This window comes from Rhinoraja longicauda, chromosome 13 (genome assembly GCF_053455715.1).
Source record: "Rhinoraja longicauda isolate Sanriku21f chromosome 13, sRhiLon1.1, whole genome shotgun sequence".
Taxonomy (NCBI): Eukaryota; Metazoa; Chordata; class Chondrichthyes; order Rajiformes; family Arhynchobatidae; genus Rhinoraja; species Rhinoraja longicauda.
The window spans coordinates 14,355,084-14,378,333 of NC_135965.1; the positions used below are offsets into that span (position 1 = coordinate 14,355,084).

The following is a 23,250-nucleotide window of genomic DNA, read 5'->3' on the forward strand; positions in this document are numbered from 1 at the left end:
GATTTACAAGGATGTTACCAGGACGGGTGCCTGAGCTATAGGGAGTGGTTGAGCAGGCCAGGACTTTATTCCTTAGAGGTCAGGAGAATAAGGGGTGATTTTCTAGAGGTGTATAAGATCATGAGAGGAATAAATAGGATGAATGGGCAGAGTCTTTTACCCAGAATGGGGGAATCACTAGAAGACATATATTTAAGGTGGGAAGGGAGGGGGAGATTTAATAGGAATCGGAGGGGCAACCTTTTAACATAAAGGGTGGTAGGTATATGGAACGAGCTGTCGGAGGAGGTAGTTGAGGCAGGTATTTTCACATTTAAACAACATTTGGACAGATAGGATAGGTTTGGAGAGATATGAGCCAAACGCAGGCAAGTGGGACTAGTGTAGTTGGGGCATGTTGGTCGGCATGGGCAAGTTGGGCAGAGAAGCCTGTTTCTACACTATGATTCTGGCATACAATGTGTAGTTATTGGATCATTGGCTGCCAGGTCTACAAATAGTTTGCATGCTATAACCATGTGTTCAGATTAGTACAAGGCATCCATTGGTCACATGCAATAGTGTATTACACAACAAAAAAATATTTCTGATGAACGTATTTTCTGTCTTGCCTTTACCAGCTATTACTAGTTTAAAATTTAATTGTAACTTGTTTAATTGATGATTTTGGTTACATTCAAACATCCTACAACATCTACACTTGCTATGTCTAATTTGTGGCAATAATTCCATATATAACAAGTCGTCAACAATTTGGCACATGGTTGAACCATAAATTGCTTTTTTTAGGCTATTATGTCTGTTGTCATCTTGTACCTAAGTTAGAAAATGGAAGGCGAACATTGGGATTGTAGAATTTCGAGAAGAAAACTTTATGTTAGAATTGTGTTAGACGAAGGGAAAATGCATTGCATTAATGTTTGTAAAAGGGAAATTTGCACATGAACTTTAGAAGAGAATTAAGTGAATTTTGAAAGAAAGATTCTCGTCATGTAGCACTGGGAAAATATTTGAGGAATAGAGGAGCAAAAGTATGTCGACAATCCCTTTGTTGTAACACATTGTTAAGGCATAATATTAAAGCAAACAAGCAAATCAGTAACTCTAGCTTCATTTATGGTGAGCTAGAAATGTAAGTTGCTTTTTTTTACATTAAATTTGAGTAACTAGTTTTATTTAGAGGAGCACGAGAAAGAAATCTAAGGAAATTATAGTATTAGTTAGAGTGACTCAGAAGAAGATTTGTATCATGGGCTATTTTGAACAAATGGGTAATTTTTGTCCTGTGAACGCTTAAGCAGGCTTTTCAGAAAAGAGTAGTTTTTGTCCAGTCTAATTGAAAATATTTATGTAATTAATCTTTCAACCACTAATCTTGGAATGATTTTGCTGCCTCTTAACAATGTATATTCTTCTGACTTCTATTCTTTTGCATTTAATCTTGGCCTGATCACCATCATAAGCACTGCAAGTAGTTTTGGTTTGAATGGTTGGATAAATCTGATAATGGGAGAGGATCACTTGCTTAAAGAATATTTCTTCCATCAGATGGAAATCTTGGGAGATGTGAGTATGTGCTAAATATATTGTTTGAGCAATAAGGAGGAAGTCACTGATTGTGTGACAATTAGTGCAATCTCCTGCAAATCCGCTTGGAATTTTATTGATTTTCTGCACAGACATTGACAAAAAAAGAAATTTGGTTTACTGGTTTTCCTATAAATAGACTAATCATTTTTTAAAATACTTCAGCGTAATTGAATTATCTTTTCTGAGTAGCAGAGTGTCCATAGGTTGCTAATTTAAGTGAAATCGCTTCTCAATCAGGAACCAGTGGGCAAGATACTCTCGGCAGAAAATGTGCAGCCTTTGTCATGAGTCATAATAGTGATGCTGAAGAGCACAGCTGGAGCAGGTGAACAAAATAGGCAATCTTTCCAAGAACATTTTAGTGAAACGATAGTTAAGATTAGAACATTGGTCATTAGTGACTTTTTAACCAAATGCAGAACTCATTAACGTGAGTTGGTCATGAGTACACTTGTACCACAGCTTGAACCCATTGCGTTGTTTGTGAGTAAAATACTTAATAGCACAAAACTTTATTTTTGCGTATTAGAGCGATTCGAGGAACAGAAAGGGAAACTATACAAGCCTTCTACACGGGTTCCAGAGATAAAGAACTTAATGCCAGATAAATCATCTCCACCGTCTTTCATATCTGACCCCAAGAAGCCAGTAAGTGTCATGTTTTGATTACTGTATAATGCATAAAACAAAGTTGCAGCACACAAGGGGAATCAGCTACATTTGTGGGTTTCATCCAGTTTAATCTGATTTCCCAGTTCTTTCTTCGGCTTTATAGGTTATGGCATTTCAAGTGCCCATTGTAGCACTTTTTAAACAATTGAGGAATTCTGCTTCTGCCACCCTTGGAAAAATTCCATCCAATTTTTCTAAAGATGAGCTTTCATTTATGTTCCCTTGAAATGGACTTGTTTGTTTAAGGAAACAAGTTCTTCCGATCATCTACATCTTCTCTAAACATTAAGGAAAATTCCTCTAAGTGCATTGATCAGCTAAACCAGCTGGATGAATTGTTCTATTCTGAAGGAAGAAAAATAATGGCCTTTCACTGAAAGTGCAAGTTGCCTCCAAATTTACACCAGAACTGCGGCTTGCAGGCAAGACGCACTGAGCAGGATGTCCAGTCATCTTCAATGCCCTGATTAATCCTAAACCAGTGAGTGCAGCCTTCTAGTGCTTGTGTGTGAATATTACCATCTGCTGAATGGTAATATTCTTCAATCTGCATGTTTGTCATGCATTCAGAATCACCACCCTGTGACCTCGCTTCAGGCAAGTAAACTTGCCAGAAGTTCATCTCCAAAGTGGGTTGTTTGTACATGTGTAATCTTTTCGGCTCTCAGTGGGAATACATTGTGAACTCGGCATCAATGCAGTTTAGCTGCCACTGTTGTTTGAATGGCTCAGTGGTGCACAACGGTGAAAACTGTGGTTTGTGGTCCTTGATCAGAGTAAAAATGCCTGCCATCTAGTCAAGCTTGATTAAGTATTGAGAGCCTGTAAATTCTGTAACTAAACTTTGAGTTGGGATGCAGATGCTACTCGGCACCTTCAAATTCAAATATGGGCGTGGGAGTGAGCAGGTGGTCAGATTCAGTGGAGTCAGTGAAATGTTTTTTGTCATACGCCCATCCAGTTTTTTAAAGTTCTGATTTCTATCCACTGAGTGTCTCTGTGATGTTCTTCCTAATTAATAGCACAACTCTTCTTCAATCTCTTACCTCCATCTCTCATACTGGAATATTTCCACAGAAATGCCTGTCCATGCCCCTGAATCAAGAAGCTCCTATCTACCAGTTGCTTAAACCTCCCTCCCTGTTGTACAACAAAGGTGGTTGTACCACTGATCTGGTTGCTGCCGATGCAAAGCACTTTTGTTCAGTCCTCAAGCAATATTCTTGTTCTCTATATGCCTGTCATGTTAATGTTGTTACCTACTCCTACTCTGACTCTTCTGTCTTTGGCTTCTTGAAAGAGCCATAGCCAATGAAACCTCACTTCTAGACATTTTATAGAATTTGGGACTCAATGTTGAATTCAATAATTTCAGATAACCAGCCTTTCTGGTTTTGGCAGAACTGGCCTCTTTGTTTCTTGCTCTACAGATGTATTTCAAGCATCTGTTAATTCCTTTTAAGACTTAAGTATTAATTGTATCATTATATGTGTGTTCCGTAGTTTTATTCACCATGCACATTCGATTGTGGTGTATGCTATAAGACGCTGAATTTCTTTATTGTCTGTTTTTCTTGTTTTTGTTTATTCAGCCTTGATCTTTCTTGTTGGGTCAATGTACTCGCTTTCCAACTTTATATTTGACCTTTCTGGATCAGTGTTTGTTTTTTTAGATCCCTGCCAAGCTAATTTAAAACCCACCCATAAAGTACTGCCAAAACCCTTGTGATGATATTTGTTAGATCTAGCTTCGACAGGTTCCATTTTTCTCAGAAGTGATAGCACTGCTTTGGTAATCTTTCCATATGTACACCATCTATACTCATCAGTATATGACATAGAATATTCAAGAGAGGAAATAATGAGTCTTGATAGCGCATCTTTCCATGAAAGTAAACTATTGTCTACTTCGGAAAAACAAAACTTAATGCAGAAATATTCAGCAGGTCAGGCAGTAACTGGAGTTAAAATTTCAGGTCAATTAACTTTTGGTATAATTTTTGTACAGCATTTGTCCCTGGAATAGAAAATAGCACATTAGAGTTTGTGAATATATATGTCTGCAGTTTCTGTAACCATGCATCAGCCAGCTATCTTGCAGCAGTTGAATGCAGACCATGTGCTCCCTCTCAGTTGAGGTGAAAATGGTGATCTTTCCGAATATAGTCATTTGTCATCCATTTTGAGTTTCATGAGAATTGGAAATAGATCTTTAGTTTGTTTCCGTAATAGGGAAGAGAGATTGTACCAACATGTAAAGTATGCCTCTTTTGGGATCAGTAATTTAACCAAAGAGTCCGTTGCATCTGGTAGAAATTGTCTGGGTTATTAACTGATCTTGTGTACATGCAGCACTGTTGATGTGGTGTTCACTGTGGTTGTCTTGTGTGCTTACCTCAGTGTTAGGTGTGAAGAATGACTGCTTGATAGTTGCTAGAGTCAGCCCAACTGTTCCATGCCAAACAAAAAAAATATATTTTAACAGTTGTAGTGGAATATTTCTGCCAGTGGGTTAGTGCCTTGTGTGAAAATGAGAAAAAAAAATAAAACAGCTAATTATTGTCAGTTGGCTTTGGATAAGTCTGTGGTAATATGTTGAACAGATGAAGTACTCCAATTGAATTCCTGTTCAATATTTGTTAGTGGGTCACATTAAAAAAAAAATTTGGACGCACTGCTTGCTCATCATGTGTAGGAAAGAAATGCAGATGCTGGTTTAAATCGAAGATAGATACAAAATGCTGGAGTAACAGCGGGGACAGGCAGCATCTCTTTTGGGTTGTGACCCTTCGATTTTAGGCTGCTACTTTTTTTGCTTTTTAAGAATATGCAAGTTTCCATCTTTGAGCTGCGAGAGAATTGTTGACTGTGGAACAGTCAACAATTCCTATTGCCCTATTCGGTTACTGAATTTTTTCAGGGACTCTGAAGACTAATATAAATGGGTTTTAAAAACTAGTAGGAAAATCTTCTGTTGAAAGATTAGCTGAAGGACTTTCTGCTGGTCATTAACTGATTTACAGTTGGGTGTCAGATATGGTAGGCATAGAACTATTTAAAAAATTAATTTGTACTTTTCAAGCTCAACTTCAGTATTTAAATGTGCAAGCCAGCTTGAATTCTCAAGACTGTGCAGCTGTTGCCTATATGAGTTAAAGATTCTATTCTTTATTCAAAATAAAAACATTAAGATTTCTCAGTTCTCAGCTCGCAATCTAGAAATGGGAATAGACAAATGAGCTCTTCTATCATGTTAACCACAGCTGATTTGTAGCTTGGTTCCATTCTCCTGCCTTGGCTCCACATTTTTTTATACTAATGTCTAGCCAACTTATTCCTATTAAAAAAAATTAAATGACATTATTGATTGTAGTACCACTTTTTGGGGTTTTTTTGAGAAAGAGAACCATGCTTTCCACCACTTTTGCACCTGGATATCTTTTATCTTTTCCAGATAGTTTCTTCATAATGAGTAAGGTATTGTTTCTTTGAACTGAAATCCTGGTAAAGGTTCAGTGACTATGTTTCACGGAGATGTTGATTAACTTGCTGAGTATTTCCAGCATTTTGTTTTTATTTCAGATTTCCAACATCTGCATTATTTTGCTTCAGTTTATTTACGGTTTCACCTATTCTCAGCAGGTTTTTAAAATTGCCATTTGAAATGTTGCTGGGATAAATTAGATGCTGTTTGTTAATATAACAACTATGGCAGTTGCAAAATATATGGAATTATCATGGGCTTTGTCTCTCAATTATAACTCTGCAATTTAACTTTCTTAATCCTGAGAATATTTTGTTTTTAAATGTTAATTAAATGGGTTTTTTCAGCCCCTAAAGAAAGGTGAAAAGGAGAAGAAGAAAAGTAACTTGGAGCTATTCAAAGAAGAATTAAAACAGTAAGTAAATGTTTGTCAAACCTTTAAAAAATACACTCGGAGCTTGTTATCTGCAGTCTGCTTTTTCTACTCATGAAGTTGCACCCATGTCTGCATATGTATATCTATCTGTGTGTAAACAATAATGAACTATTTGAAAAGTATAGTAAACATTTTCCTGGCTACTTGTGTCAAGAGTCTCCATGATTTGTGAAAGTTCTCTGTGTACGTAGCTGAAACTTGTGATTTGTATAAACCTATCTCTGCATATTTCAGTGGATGTAGTAGGTTCGCAAACACTAACTTTTTAGATATTTAAAATGTTTATGATTAAGTTGTGCATTAATGCTTTTAGAAAATTATGCAGCATACTTGTGTCTATTCAGGGAATGTATTGGGTCCAAATGAGAGGGTCTTAATGATAGTTGCTCTTTTTTGTCTCTTGCCGATATGCAGGGCTTGGTGTACAATATTTTCACTTATTTAACAATTTTTAGTAGATATCAACACTTGCATTATATAGAAAGGCTTTGATATGGGTTTCAGAATTCAGGAAGAACGTGATGAAAGGCAGAAAACAAAAGGGAGTAAGGATGCTCCTTTCAGGCCTAGTCGATTTGAACCTTTGCCGTCAGAGGATTCTCCACAAAGTCGTCGCTCTTGTGAGTGAAATAGATTTGTCTTACTAGAATTCTTATCCCATTCAATGTTATTTATTTCTCTAAGGACTTGGTTGCTGGAAACCAGATATGTAAAGTCAGTTTTCTTGCAAGTAAATAGTACTCGCTTTTAGGGCATATCTGATCAATAAAGTTTGTTCTGTTGTAGTGTCTTTTAAAATTCACTTGTCACTCAGCATGTTAAATTTATAATTACTCTCCAGAACCAAATTTTTCTTGTGACAACAGGCTTCTTAGGAAACATACCTGTAATGTTAAGGTTTCACCTTAATGATAACTAAGTGTTTAGTTTTCATGTATTGGATGTGGACGCATCCAACACTCTTTATTTAACTTCCAAAACAATATTTGTTTAGATGTGCACTCAATGTCCATCAGAAAGCTCAAACGAGTGGCTAAAGATGCACAGAGGCAAATAAGGCACTTGCTGCATTTTAGAAAATTCTAGTTTTTTTAAACAATTGGATGGTAATCCATGACTGAATTAGTACAATAAAACTCCATTATTCTGGTGCATTTTGACTTTGAAGCTGGACCAGCAGATGTTCAGTTTTATCGACTGTTATTTTAGAAACATAGAAACATAGAAAATAGGTGCAGGAGGAGGCCATTCGGCCCTTCGAGCCAGCACCGCCATTCATTGTGATCATGGCTGATCGTCCCCAATCAATAACCCGTGCCTGCCTTCTCCCCATATCCCTTGATTCCACTAGCCCCATGAGCTCTATCTAACTCTCTTAAATCCATCCAGTGATTTGACTTCCACTGCCCTCTGTGGCAGAGAATTCCACAAATACACAAATTTTATTGGAACCTACGTTTTTAATAATTTTTTTAAGATGTTGCACAGAAACATTTCAGTAAATTTGTTGGGTTTTAATGGGAGCATGAAAAACAACCAGGTAGGTTTAAACAGCGTACAGAACCAAGTGGGTTTAAATAGTACATGAGAACCAGGGCTCTCGTAGCACATAACAAATAGCTGCCTGTGAGCCAGGTGCTAAAACGTCAGGATTTCTGATTGGCTGGGTAATAGATTAGCAAAGTTTCTAATTGAAATATTGGATAGCGTTGAGCAAGAAAGTTTCATTCTCATGTGTTCTATCCAAGTACCAATTCGCGCATATAATGCCATCCTACAACTGAACACTGGGGGGCGCATGAAGGCAGCTTGAAATTACACATTTTCCCAGTGGCCCAGTGTTGAAAAGAATTGTCTCCATTCCATTCCGATCCATTACATTGCGTGGCCCAATGTGTGATTTTGGCTGAGGGAATAATGAACATGCAATCTAATGCTTATTGCACAGATGTATTTGCATTTCTGTTCTATATTGTGAGTCATTCCAATTCAATTCATATTTTTAAATGCACTGAAATTCAGCAGTTGTTGGGAAGGGGTAGTCAAAAGAAGCAATTTTTAATATCTGAATTTTGCTAGCAAAATAGGCAGGACAATGAGCAGACCTACTCATTCAAAATCCATATCTTTTTAATATTTTCTGCTATTTTCCCTTCATCTGCCTTCCCAACTCCTTACATCTAACACATCCACAGCTAACACATTCTCTTCTTGGAAAATACCTTTAGAATAGGTTAAGGCCTTTGGAATTAAAATTTCACCGATCAGTTTGTTTACCAAAGCACTAAATTTCTTTCGCAAGTTATCTTCCTTTGTAACCTGCAGGGAAACAAAAGCGGCCCTTGTTGCAGCAATCCACTCAATCTTATTTGATCACCCCTCAATCGATTTTACACATCAGTTACAAATTTCTACTGCACATCACGTAACAGTGTTTCCTAACTTTCCTTCTGAAAGGCTGTCTAACTCTTTGACTGATCTCAAGGCCCTGAAATGCTGATATTCAGAGGAAGTAATTTCTCAACCATCTTATGTAGTTGCAGAATTCTACAAGAATTGCATCTTGTGTAGTTGCAGATTTCCTTTTAGCATCTTCAGCACATCAGTAAAATTACTGTTTAACACTCTAATATGTTAAGTATGTGACACGAGATATTATAAACATGTAATCCAAGCCTGGAAGTCTGGGTTTCGTTCAGGTAAACCAAGACCAAAAGGCTGTAGATGCTGGATATAAAATACAATATCCAAGAAATGCTCACCAGGCTCAGGAAGCAGTTTTTTTAATTAAAAAATTTTTTTTTTTTAGAGATACAGCGCAGAAACAGGCCCTTCGGCCCACCGAGTCCGCGCCGCCCAGCGATCCCCGCACACTAACACTATCCTACACACACTAGGGACAATTTTTACATATTACTCAGTCAATTAACCTACATACCTGCACGTCTTTGGAGTGTGGGAGGAAACCGAAGATCTCGGAGAAAACCCACGCAGGTCACGGGGAGAACGTACAAACTCCGTACAGACGGCGCCCCCGTAGTCAGGATCGAACCTGAGTCTCCGGCGCTGCATTCTCTGTAAGGCAGCAACTCTACCGCTGCGCCACCGTGCCGCCCCAGAGAGAGAGTTTTAGAGAGAGTAACAAAATATGTTAGGAGCAAAAAAATTATTGTGCTTGAGGAACTCAATGAATCAAACAGCATGTATGGAGGGAATGGACAGATGATGTTTTTGTCGAAAGAAGTGTCCCAACCCTAAACATCTGTCCATTTCCTCCATACATGCTGCTTGACAAGCTGAGTTCCTCTAGTACTTTTCGCTCAAGACTCCAGCATCTGCAGTTCCTTGTGTCTAAATACATTAAGATATTAACTTTATCATTCTGATAAATTAATGCTGCTTTCCATCTGTGGTCAATATATCCTGGCTAAGAGTAGATGAGCAGAGCTGTTCACCATGCTCGCTCGCATATGTTTTAGCCCCAATTATTGTCTTGTTCTGCCGTGCTCCAGGTATAAAGACCTACATCCTATTAACTTTTATCGTGGGCAGTTACAGACCATTGTTTAAATCTGTTTAAGACATCACCACCAGTCTTTGGACATTTGAGTGCCTGCAGCATTCTTAGCCACTACCTAAATGACCTTTGCATGGAAATTGTCTAGTCCTGTCATGCTTCAGTTTATTTGGTTTCCTGGTGTTAATTCCTGAATGAACTTCTTCCAACTGTAATTGTATCTTAAAAATCTAAGAGGAAATCCCACATTTTGTATTTGTGTACATGGTGGTGCTGCAAGTACTAGTTGTCTGATGAATTTAGCAGCGGGTTGACATTTAGTGTAGTAAACACAAGCTAAATTATTTTACGGTTGTCATGAATTTTCTACACTACGTGTTGTTTGGTTTGCAAAATTGAAAAGGAAATTCTTTAGTCTGTTGGATATAATCTGCATTTGTAGTCACTGTGCCAAATGGGCGTTGCAATTTTTTTTTTGGCGACTTGTCTCAATACATTTCTATTTTAAATAATAAGACAGAAATATTTTCACTTTTCAGCTGAATCTTCTCGGCGAAACAGACAAACAAATGGTAATTACCACTTCATATTTTAAAATGTTAAACATCTGCATTTAATTCTGAAAACTTAAGTATTAAATTCTGTCTTTATAGCACTTGAGGAATTTACTCCTGGTTCTCATGACGCGGGAGATCCGACTACGACTAATTTGTATATTGGTAACATTAATCCAAAGGTACTGTTTCTATCCTAATTGACCAAACCAATCCAATTATCATCTGATGATAACAATATATTTTGAGTTTATATGCAAAATCTATATCCATTGCATTGGTTGACAGGAAATTATAACTTGATGGATCTGAATTGAGAGAATCCATCTCTTGGATTTAAGACGCTATCTTGGATTTGAGTGATTTGTGATGAGTTGATGACCATTGATCATGTTAGTGTAGATACATGGAACTGCAGACACTGGTTTACAAAAAAGGGCTCAAAGTGCTAGTGTAACTCAGCGAGACAAATCTGAAGAAGGATCCCCAAATGAACCGTCACCTATCCATGTTCTCCAGAGCTGCTGCCAGACTCGCTGAGTTACTCCAGGACTTTGTCTTTTTTTGTAAACAAGTATTTGCAGTTCCCTGTTTCTCCTCATCACTTATGAGATAATTTGTTTTTCAGCAAGGTAATTGGTGAAAGTTGCTCTTCTATTTTAAGATGGCAAAATTTTCCAATCCCACCATTTAACGATAAACATGGTCTTTTTGCTGAGTTTCTCCATGCTGCATACTATTTCCATCATTCTAAACTTGATGAATGATTCTCCAACTACACATTGCCATATCTAATACAATACAATACAATACAATATATCTTTATTGTCATTGTACCCAGGGGTACAACGAGATTGGGAATGCGCCTCCCATACGATGCAATAATTTAGGCAATTTAGACAGCAGCAACCCAACGAAACGAAACAGTTGTAACAGTTTTGGACAGGGTAAAGTGCAAGTTGATCTATGCGTTGTGGCCGTCCGGCTCAGCAGGACCGGTTCATAGCAGCTATGGCCCTGGGGATGAAGCTGTTCCTGAGTCTGGAGGTGCGGGCATAGAAGGCCTTGTATCGTCTGCCCGATGGAAGGAGTTCGAACAGACTGTTGCAGGGGTGTGAAGAGTCTTTGTGGATGCTGGTGGCTTTTCTGAGGCATCGTGTGTTGTAGATGCCCTCCAAGTCTGGTAGCTGTGTTCCGATGGCCCTCTGAGCTCTATGGACTACCCGCTGCAGAGCTTTCCTTTCTGCCTCCGTGCAGCTGAGGTACCACACAGGGATGCCATGCGTTAGGATGCTCTCTATGGTGCAGCGGTAGAAGGTCGTCAGCAGCTGTTGGGGTAGACCAGACTTTTTCAGTGTTCTTAAGTAGAACAGTCTTTGTTGTGCCTTCTTGACCAGCGCAGCAGTGTTATTGGACCATGTTAGGTCCTCCGAAATGTGAGTGCCCAGAAACTTGAAGCTGGACACTCTCTCCACACTGACCCCGTTGATAGAGATCGGGGCATATTCCCCGTTATGTGACCTACGGAAGTTGATGATCAGCTCCTTGGTCTTGGTGGTATTTAGGGACAGGTTGTTATCCGAGCACCAGTCCGCCAGGTTCTGCACCTCCGCTCTATAGTTTGTTTCATCCCCGTTGGTGATCAGCCCGATCACCGTTGTGTCATCTGCAAACTTGACAATGGTGTTGGTGTCGAATGCAGGAACACAGTCGTGTGTGAAGAGGGAGTAGAGCATGGGGCTCAGAACACAGCCCTGTGGTGTGCCGGTACTCAGGGTGATAGTGGAGGACAGGTGCGGGCCCATTCTCACTGCCTGCGGTCGTTCCAGCAGGAAGTCCAGGATCCAGTCACATAATGACGAGCTAAGGCCTAGCTGGTGGAGTTTGGTGATGAGCTTGGTGGGGATGACCGTGTTGAAGGCGGAGCTATAGTCTATGAATAGCATCCTCACGTACGTGCCCTGTCTCTCTAGGTGAGTCAGGACAGTGTGAAGAGCCAGAGAGATGGCGTCCTCTGTGGATCTGTTTGCCCTGTATGCAAATTGATGTGGGTCCAGTGAGTCAGGGATGCTGGATTTGATGTGTGAGAGGACCAGCCTCTCAAAGCACTTCATGACTATCGGCGTTAGGGCAACCGGGCGGTAGTCGTTCAGGTTGGAGATCTTTGCTTTTTTCGGCACCGGAACTATGATAGCCGACTTCAGGCACTTGGGGACCGTAGCCAGAGATAATGACAGGTTAAAGATCCTGGTGAATACCTCAGCCAGCTGTTCAGCACAGTCCTTCAGTACCCTTCCTTGAACTCCATCCGGTCCTGCAGCCTTGCGTGGGTTGACCCTTTGCAGAGCGCGTTGTACCTCCTGTGTGCTCAGTTGCAAGACCTGTCCCACCGCCCAATGTGCCCAATGGCAATTAAATTCCAACATTAATTTTCTTTTAATCTTAGAATAAACCTTAAGTTTTCTAACTTTACACAAAAATTTCATTTAAGGCAAATCCTTTGTATTATAATACCTCTGCCCATAAACGTGAAGCACTATATTGATTTTTTTAAACCACTCCAAAAAAATACCAAATTAAAAAATGTTTTTTATATCTAAACTAACTTTGTATTCTTGAAGAAAATTAATCATATTGCTGAAATGTTGAATTGATATTTTGTTGTTGTGTAGTGGATGATATCTAATCATCTATATTTAGTTGCCATATCCAATCTTTCATTCTGATACACAGATGAATGAAGAAATGCTGTGTCAAGAATTTGGACGCTTTGGCCCCTTGGCTAGTGTTAAGATTATGTGGCCCAGAACAGAAGAAGAAAGAGCCAGAGAAAGAAATTGTGGATTTGTAGCCTACATGAACAGAAGGGACGCAGAAAGAGCTTTGAAAAATCTAAATGGTGAGTATTAGAAGCAAATGTATTCTAATGTGAACATAACAGGTCTACCTTTTCTACTATGTTATGTGTTTTTGTGAACATAACATAGTAGAGAAGGTAGACTTGCTATGTGTTTTTGTACTAAAATTCGTTGTGTGCATCTGACTGTATTTCCTTATTTAATCCCTCCATGACTGTGCTTGTTAGCCGTTCACGTTGCAATGTATTTGTCTATGTAATGCTTCTATTGTCCTGTGTTCATTCTAACACTATAGATTTGTTGGGATTGTGATCAATTATGTAGCTGACAGTCAAAGGAAAAACAACCGTCTGAAAGATCAGCTGTTGAAGAACAGGTTGTTCTGCAAATTGTCAACAGCCATGTTTCTCCTCATGGGAGTCCACTGCAGAGCTTCAAAACATACTTAATGTTGTTTTTTTCATCCAACATACTATGGAGAACTCCAAAATTAAATTTTCCTTGGAGCACTGGCAGCACAGTGTAATTTTTTTCCTATTGTATTTCAGATGTAGCTAAAGCCGGCCTTCCTGAATTATTATCTGCATTGGAAAGATAAACAAGATAGTTTTTTTTAAGTAATGAACAGGAAGTGAAAAGTTTTATTGAAAAATATAGGGTGAGGAGCAGAAATCAAGAGACTAAAATGGCAGAAGGCTGAAGGGAGGTGAACATGGTAATTTCAAAAAGTGCCAATTGGAAGAGTATTGCATTCAATCAAATTCTGAGAGGAATAAGTAATTTTGTGCAAAATAATTTGCTGATGATGCACCCACTGTTAAAAATCTGCTTTTAGATTGACAGAATGGTTCTAAATTCTAGAGAAAAGTTAAAGGAGTGTGTTTCTATTGCGGTCTGAAAGTGAATTTAAAGTATCCCGTGAATGAAGACTAGTTATCTAACAAAAGGAAAGCACTAAGTATTCTTAACTTCATAAACTAGGTTTAGTATTGGTAAAATTGAGATATGTGACCGTGGACTGTGGAATCTTGAACAAATAATGAAATAAATAAACTGCTGGAAGAATTCATCAGATTGGGCAGCATCTGTTAGGAAGAAATGGACAGACAACAGATGCTGCCTGACCAGCTGAGTTCTTCTACGGTTTGTTTTGCTTCGCATTGGTAAAGTTTCTTGAACTGTTTTCCCCTCGCACTTTGAGAGTCCATGTAAGGATAGGGAAGATACTTATTTGTTTAAGAAGTTAGAAACTCCATGTAAAATTTTAAGTTGGAAACAGTAATATTGTACCCATACACCAGTTCACAAAGTTTTACTTCTTTTCAGGGAAAATTATTATGGAATTTGAAATGAAGTTGGGCTGGGGGAAAGCTGTGCCCATTCCACCTCATCCCATTTATATTCCACCTGCCATGATGGAATTAACCCTTCCGCCACCCCCATCTGGATTACCTTTCAACGCTCAACCGAGGGAGAGACTAAAGAATCCCACAACACCAGTAATGCAGCCGAAAAATCAAGATGACTTTGAAAAGGTAATTTTAAAAGGCTAGGTGAGGAATTCGATCAAATAGAATTCACTGCAATAACATGCACGTTAGTATTTAGTCCTTTAGAAATTTCAGTGAAAATGTTCATGGCCATCTGAAGATTGTGGTAGAGTTTTTAGAGTTTTTATTCACTCTGTATTTTACTAGTGTTCCTCAGGCATAGAAATTAACTTTTTGCTTTTAATTCTTAACCCAGATGCTCCAAATGGCATCAATTTAATGCAAAGCACTTAATATAGGAGTGATTTTTGATCTCTGAAATTTGTAGTCTGCTTTGAGAGTATTGTATTTCAACGTTCTCAGATTTTGAGAATCACTAAAGAAACTACAGATGCTGGAATCTTAAGCAAAACGCAAAGTGCTAGAGTAACTTAGCGGATCAGGCAGCATCTGGGGAGGAATGGATGTTTTGGGTCGGAATCCCTTCTTCGAGCTCTGTTACAGTCTGAAAAACGGTTGCGACATTTCGGGTTGGTACTTTTCTTAAATCAAGACTGAAAAGAAGGCTCCCGACCTAAAACACTGCCTGTCCATTCCCTCCCCAGATGCTGCCTGACCACTGAGATCTTCCAGCACTTTTTATGTCAGATGTTTAATTTGTCTCACAAGTATAAAAGACAAAACTTGTACTTGTATAGCACCAACTTTACAATAAATATTTTGTAAAGAGAATATTATAGTTAAAATATAGGGGATTGAAAAAGACCATTCAACCCATCAAGCCCACTTCATCCAAAAAAACATGCAGAATTTGGCCTGCTGTAGGTTCTTCCTGTATCCTTGAGGAAGATGTGCAGTGTTTCTCTAGCCCAGCACTAGGCAACCAGTTAACCTCCCACCCCTTCACTCAGCTTCCTGACTTGTGATGCCTTGGCTTTGAGCCCCCCTTTATCCGGGCAGGAAGATATATTAAACAGTGTTTATGATGGAATCTCTCCCTAAGGGAGGTTTTGTTCCTTTAAACTCTTCATCATATAGATGATCAACTTGCAATTAAGGTGGTACTTTGAGGCAGAAGGCTTCTATTTATTTTTGGGTCGATTTAGACAATAGGTGAAGGAGTAGGCCATTCAGCCCTTCGAGCCAGCACCACCATTCAGTGTGATCATGGCTGATCATTCTCAATCCCCGTTCCTGCCTTCTCCCCATATCCCCTGACTCCGCTATCCTTAAGAGCTCTATCTAGCTCTCTCTTGAATGCATTCAGAGAATTGGCCTCCTGCCTTCTGAGGCAGAGAATTCCACAGATTTACAACTCTCTGACTGAAAAAGTTTTTCCTCGTTTCCGTTCTAAATGGCCTACCCCTTATTCTTAAACTGTGGCCCCTGGTTCTGGACTCCCCCAACATTGGGAACATGTTTCCTGCCTCTAACGTGTCCAACCCCTTAATAATCTTGTATGTTTTGATAAGATCCCCTCTTATCCTTCTAAACACCAGTGTATCCAAGCCTAGTCGCTCCAGTCTTTCAACATACGACAGTCCCGCCATTTCGGGAATTAACCTAGTAAACCTACGCTGCACACCCTCAATAGCAAGAATATCCTTCCCTTTTAAGATTTCAAAATCTAAAAAAAACAATTTCCTTTACTTCTCGAAGAAAGAGAACTCTCCTCTGTCTTTACATATTTGACACAAATGATCATCCATTAGCCAGCATTTTTAATTGATAAAGCTATGGGTGACTCCTGAACAACATCAGCAAGCAATGGGCACTTGCCGTACAAGGAGCCTTTCACTTGCCCCCCCCCCCCAAATTATGTTTCCACTTCAATGTACCCCGATAATGGTATTCCACATCGTGACCTCAGTGCAGATGCCAAAACTATCTTTTATTAAATATTTGTTTGAAACATATTCACTATGATAATGGATTAACTGCAGAAGAAATACATGCCCATCTCTTCTGGGGGGGTTGGGGGGTGCTGGACCATCATACAATCTCAATAAATTCATCACTAGAAATATATTTTGGGGAATAAAGGGGAATTGTGTGCGATTGGAGGAAGTGGGTTCAAATACTTTGTTGCTGCATTTATGTAGTTGGATTTTTCTCAATGGATTTACACTTCTGTCCACGAACATTACAGGCTTTTTAAAATTGCAGTGAGTAATCATTGCGTTCAAATTCCATGTTGTGCACGTTATACACTTCACCAGAACTTGGATAGGAAGGTGTATTATAATTTTATTTGAATATTTGAAAGTTGTAATATCTAATATCAAATAGATTATATCAAAAGTGTTTACTAACTAAAGGCTTTGGCTTGCCATTGTACCTCTCCTTGGTGTTTTAAATAGCTGCTCAGATATATTTGTCTTTAGACTTTGCACATTAGGTCTAGGACAAAGATCGCTAATTGGGCAATTTAAAGTTTTGTATATTTATTTTTTACCCATATTCCAATTTGTTTTCATCAATTAATGTCAAGGCTAAATATTAGCATTATATTTGAGTGTGAATTATAGATTTGGGAAATGACTATTCCCAAGATTGTGTGATGATTACGCTCATGTCACAAGGTGACAATCCTGCCATCTTCAAATCAAAACTCTGCATTGATATATTAAGATACTACACTTTTAAACTATCTGTATATGATTTATCCTCTAAAATATTGTCTAATATTCTTTGGATATACTGTTCAAAATATCAATTATTCTGAGCATCAGGAAAGATTTCCACATGAATTGGAATGTGTCATAAGCATTCTATCACCAGCAATTTGTCCTGGCTCTAGTTCCATCACATTGCAAAGACAAATATCTTTGGTATTTATCAGGTATTTCTATCCCTGCTTTACTATAGTGGCTTATTTTAGTTGTCTTAAATACATGCTTGTACTTTTTAAAATTTAGTAAGTATTGATTTATAACAGTATAAATGTTAGCTTGAAGGTTTTTAAAATGCATTTGTATTTATATTTATACTTGCTGCTTAAGTTGCCAATACTCATAATATCCTATCTTTATTATCTAATGTGACTTCATATACAGACTCTGTCGCACGCCATAGTCAAAGTGGTTATCCCAACAGAAAGGTACACGTTTCTTCTTTTATTTTTCATTGCTGCTGATAGTAGAAGGTGTCCCTTAAATAAAATGACTTCAGGTTATTTGTCAATCATGTGCTTTGGGCTAAGATTTTGGGTGGCTGAGCAATGGTCCCTTTACAGTGCCCTCCATAATATTTGGGACAAAGATCCATCATTTATTTATTTGCCTCTGTACTCCACAATTTGATATCTGTAATAGAAAAAATCACATGTGGTTGAAGTGCACATTGTCAGATTTTAATAAAGGCCATTTTTATACATTTTGGTTTCACCATGTAGAAATTGCAGCAGTGTTTATACACAGTCCCCTCATTTCATGGCACCATAATGTTTGGAACACATGGCTTCACGGGTGTTTGTAATTGCTCGGGTGTGTTTAGTTGCCTCCTTAATGCAGGCATAAGAGAGCTCTCAGCACCTAGTCTTTCCTCCAGTCTGACCATCACCTTTGGAAACTTTTATTGCTGTTTATCAACATGAGGACCGATTTTGTGCCAATGAAAGTCAACGAAGCCATTATGAGACTGAGAAACACAAATAAAACTGTTAGAGACATCAGCCAAACCGTAGGCTTACCAAAATCAACTATTAAAATCTGACAATGTGCACTTTAACCACATGTGATTTTTTTTCTCTATTACAAATCTCAAATTGGGGAGTTGAGGCAAATAAATAAACGATGGGTCTTTGTCCCAAACTTTACGGAAGGCACTGTATATGCTTGTGGATTCTGCGATCGTTTGGTAAATTAGATTTTTTGAACTATGGAACTCTGTTCTGCCCATTTATTGCATGGCACTTAAATTATGTTCAAAACCTTCTCGGCTATGTGAAATGTGGGTTCAGTTTTAGTGCATTTTGTTTGGTTAGTTTCCCATGCTATGTTTTCATTGCAATGCAGATAGCTCAGAAGTAGGCAGTGCTAGTTTGTTTAGAAACCATTGTCTGTCTTTGTTTTAATGTAGTACAACAAAAGAGTACAATTTCAAAATTGCACAAGTTGTATGTGTTTGAATGGATCTGTAGATTTGGCTCAGGTGTATCATCATTACTTGATGTAAATGATGGTTAGTCCTGGGTTTGATTAAAATGTATCTAGCTTTTACAAGCAAAAGCTCTGATCTAGTTTGATGCTTTGAATATTTAAACATAAATTATTCTGTTTCTACTTCAGGATGCTTGAAACCTGCATATAATTATTTTTTTAAATTATAAAATGGAACTTGTGTGAGATCACTGAATTAGTGGGGTTTTTTAAACATACTTTTGAAATGGTAAGGTTTTTGGTGATGCGGCTTAAAACCAGGTACTTAAGTCAGGATCAAATGAGATGTGTTAGTGCTGCATCATAACTGCACTCTGGCTGTTTTGGTGCATCGTTACCGTGGTGAGAAATTGAGGAAAACATTTAGTTAACTATGTTAGTGTTCCTTTTCATATTGTAATATTAAGTGTGCTGATGGGCTTAACTTTAACTGTGGTCCAGGTCAAGATTTCCAGAAAGAAACTTTTAAACGTATCTGTTCAAGCATTCATAGATTTAATTTCTTACACTGGATAAATGGGAAAGTGAAGCTAAGTCATTTATTGAAAATTGTGACCTGGGTGTTTTTCTATAGTGAAGTAGGAAAGTTTGAGAAATGAAATTGGGTTTTTATCTATTTTAATGTCGAGAAATATTTGTGCTGTAATCCCATTGTCTTTCGACTTTGGGAAAACTAATAAATATATGGCATTTATCTGTGTTGGGCTTTAGATTGATGCTGCCGATAAGTCAATAGGTCAAGTTCCCTTGCTCAACTAAACCAGAACCTTGCCTTGCAACGCACATTCAAAATTCGTAAAGACCATAACCAGAATTTGATCATGCTGGTCACTGATAATTTTAATAAACTCTCATGACACCTGACTTGGCCATGGTAAACAAAACAAGCTGAACAGTCTTTGTAGCGAGGGACTTGAACAAAGCACCCTGGATTAATTGCAGAAAGTATTCAAATTTTGACGAGTCATTGGTACAATCATCTTCATTGGCTCTTGTTGACGTTTTTCTTTTTGTTGGCTGCCATGGTTGGGCTTTAGTTTTGGGAAAATCACACACTTAAGAGTTTGTCTCGGTGAAAGATGAAAGTGAAAGATGCATTAGGAAATCAATCATTATTAAACCTAACATTTATTACATATTATGGATTTGCTGCAATCTTTCACAATTATAGTTTAATTTTCAACCAATTTTTAGCCTTTTCATGCATGGAGCAGATTCTAAAATCGCCATACATGAATTTCATTCCTTATAAATTCTTTACAATGATTACTTACATATTGCTGGTAGGTAGGATGTTAAATGTTCCTTGGTTACCAAATTAATAGTTTGTTTCATTTAAGAAAAGGTGCTTTTATCTGCAAGAATTAAAACCCCATAGTATGAATATTTGCTGTGTTCATGCCCGCAACGCAACATCAATAAATACAATTTTTTCACCTTTTTTTATCACGCCTCAGAGCATTGTGGTAGATATTATGTTTTAGTTTCCTCTTTCACCAAGATAGCTCGGGTACTGTGTATATGGAATGCGTTTCAGTGTACTTGTCAGGTTCTTCCTTTCTTTTTCATTAAAATATTCCCACATTCAGCACCAAAGAATATTGTCATAACAATACAAGGTTTTATCAGATATTTAAGAAACTTTACATTGTATTTTTTCATATTGTAGTACGTCTTCAAAATTAATTAATCTGAATAATGCTATAAATACTTCAGATTCTATAGATAACATGCATTTATTATGGGGGTGTAAGAAAATAACTGCAGATGCTGGTACAAATCGATTTATTCACAAAATGCTGGAGTAACTCAGCAGGTCAGGCAGCATCTCGGGAGAGAAGGAATGGGTGACGTTTCGGGTCGAGACCCTTCTTTTATTATGGGGGTGAATTGACTTAATGCTAAAATTAAATATCGATCACATTACATTTTTGTGCTTAATTAGGCACATCGTTTTCGGCATGGGCAAAACAGCAGCCTCCTATGCTGTACATTTCTAATTTTATGGTTCAAATATTAATTTCTGACTATTATTAATATCCACAACTCCATTTGCATAGTCCTAAATGGTGTGGATCAATGAGGGAAGGAGCATTAATGAAACTGTTTTGGAATGTGGCTGGTCAGATGGGAGGATTGTCAATAGGGATCAATTTGGAGATAATTACCATAACTGCATTTTAAAGTGCTTATGGAAAAGTTCATGGCTAGTCCAGGAATAAAATACTTAAATTGGGGCAAGGCCAATTTCATCCACGTAAGGGAGGATCTAGCCAAGGTAGATTGGGAGCATTCACTTGCAGGTAAGTCTACATCTGCCTCGTGGGAAGTATTCAAAGGAGCAGGCCAGGCAGCATCTCTGGAGAGAAGGAATGAAGAAGGGTCTCAACCTGAAACGTCACCCATTCCTTCTCTCCAGAGATGTTGCCTGTCCCGCTGAGTTACTCCAGCATTTTGTGTCCACCTTCGATTTAACCCAGCATCTGCAGTTCTTTCCTACACACCCTATTCAAAGGAGAACATGGTCTTGCTTGTTCAAGGTGATCTTGTCCCTGTAAGGGTGACAGTCAAGGAGAACCCTGGATGTCAAAGGATAACAAGGGTTAGATAAAGAGAAGAAAGGAAACGTATAGCAGTTGTGGAGAATAAAGACAGGGAGGGCCATCAAGATTATCTTTTTAAATATGGTGAGATATCATATTAAGGATAAAAGAATAACTGGGGAAATAGTGGGGATCGTTAGGGACAATGGGCAAATTGTTCATGGAGCCGGAAGTATAGGAAGGATCCTAAATGAAATATATTGTAAGCTGCTCTGGGAGGTGGGGGAAGACATTGGTGGGGCTCTGGATGTGGTGACAGGGGTGGTGGTTGAAGCAGATGCTTTAGTAGCATTTAAAAGATTTTTGGATAGACACAAGGATACAGAGGGATATGGGTTATGTGCAGGTAAATAAGTGATGGTTTTAGCTTCATGTACGGCGCAGACATTGTTGGCTGAAGGACATGTTCTTGTGCTGTACTGTTCTATGTTCTAAATAAGCCTGGCAATTATACAGCTATGAGTGTAACATTAACAGTCAGGGATTGGAAAAAAATTCTGTGGGGCAGCATTAATGATCACTTGGAAAGGCAGGGACAATTCGGAGATAGCCAGCATGGCATACTTAAGAGCAGGTCTTGACTGACCAGGTAGAGAGAACAATAGACAATAGACAATAGGTGCAGGAGTAGGCCATTCGGCCCTTCGAGCCAGCACCGCCATTCAATGTGATCATGGCTGATCATTCTCAATCAGTACCCCGTTCCTGCTTTCTCCCCATACCCCCTGACTCCGCTATCCTTAAGAGCTCTATCTAGCTCTCTCTTGAATGTATTCAGAGAATTGGCCTCCACTGCCCTCTGAGGCAGAGAATTCCACAGATTCACAACTCTCTGACTAAAAAAGTTTTTCCCTACCCCTTATTCTTAAACTGTGGCCCCTGGTTCTGGACTCCCCCAACATTGGGAACATGTTTCCTGCCTCTAACATGTCCAACCCCTTAATAATCTTGTACGTTTCGATAAGATCCCCTCTCATCCTTCTAAATTCCAGTGTATACAAACCTAGTCGCTCCAGTCTTTCAACATATGACAGTCCCGCCATTCCGGGAATTAACCTAGTAAACCTACGCTGCACGCCCTCAATAGCAAGAATATCCTTCCTCAAATTTGGAGACCAAAACTGCACACAGTACTCCAGGTGTGGTCTCACTAGGGCCCTGTACAACTGCAGAAGGACCTCTTTGCTCCTATCCTCAACTCCTCTTGTTATGAATGCCAACATTCCATTGGCTTTCTTCACTGCCTGCTGTACCTGCATGCTTCCTTTCAGTGACTGATGCACTAAGACACCCAGATCACGTTGTACGTCCCCTTTTCCTAACTTGACACCATTCAAATAATAATCTGCCTTCCTATTCTTACCACCAAAGTGGATAACCTCACACTTATCCACATTAAACTGCATCTGCCATGCATCCGCCCACTCACACAACCTGTCCAAGTCACCCTGCAACCTCATAGCATCTTCCTCACAGTCCACACTGCCACCTAGCTTTGTATCATCGGCAAATTTGCTAATGGCACTTTTAATCCCTTCATCCAAGTCATTGATGTATATTGTAAATAGCTGCGGTCCCAACACCGAGCCTTGCGGTACCCCACTAGTCACTGCCTGCCATTCTGAAAGGGACCCATTTATCCCCACTTTTTGCTTTCTGTCTGTCAACCAACTTTCTATCCATGTCAGTACCCTACCTCCAATACCATAGAAAATGCTAGAACACGAAAAATAGTCGAACTCGTTGGGCCGAGCAGCATGCAGGTTGACATTTTGGATCAACATTCTGCATCAGGCCTGATAGGGAACGGGAATTTTTACCAGCAGTTTGGGAGTGGAGGGGGGTTGGGAATGGGACAGAGGCTGGTAGCTGCTAAGTGGAACCCA

General features: G+C 38.8%; 1 protein-coding gene across 2 annotated transcripts in view; it reads left to right on the forward strand.

Annotated features, from left to right (window-relative positions):
* u2surp (U2 snRNP-associated SURP domain containing) overlaps positions 1-23,250 on the forward strand; it is a 76,846-nt gene that overhangs the window by 15,809 nt on the left and 37,787 nt on the right. For both annotated transcript variants that reach the window (XM_078410423.1, XM_078410424.1), the window contains exons 4-11: positions 2,120-2,238; positions 6,094-6,161; positions 6,687-6,802; positions 10,239-10,271; positions 10,353-10,435; positions 12,987-13,152; positions 14,438-14,646; positions 17,658-17,701. In XM_078410423.1, the coding sequence (XP_078266549.1) occupies positions 2,120-2,238; positions 6,094-6,161; positions 6,687-6,802; positions 10,239-10,271; positions 10,353-10,435; positions 12,987-13,152; positions 14,438-14,646; positions 17,658-17,701 (838 nt within the window). The remainder of the gene's footprint in view (positions 1-2,119; positions 2,239-6,093; positions 6,162-6,686; positions 6,803-10,238; positions 10,272-10,352; positions 10,436-12,986; positions 13,153-14,437; positions 14,647-17,657; positions 17,702-23,250) is intronic.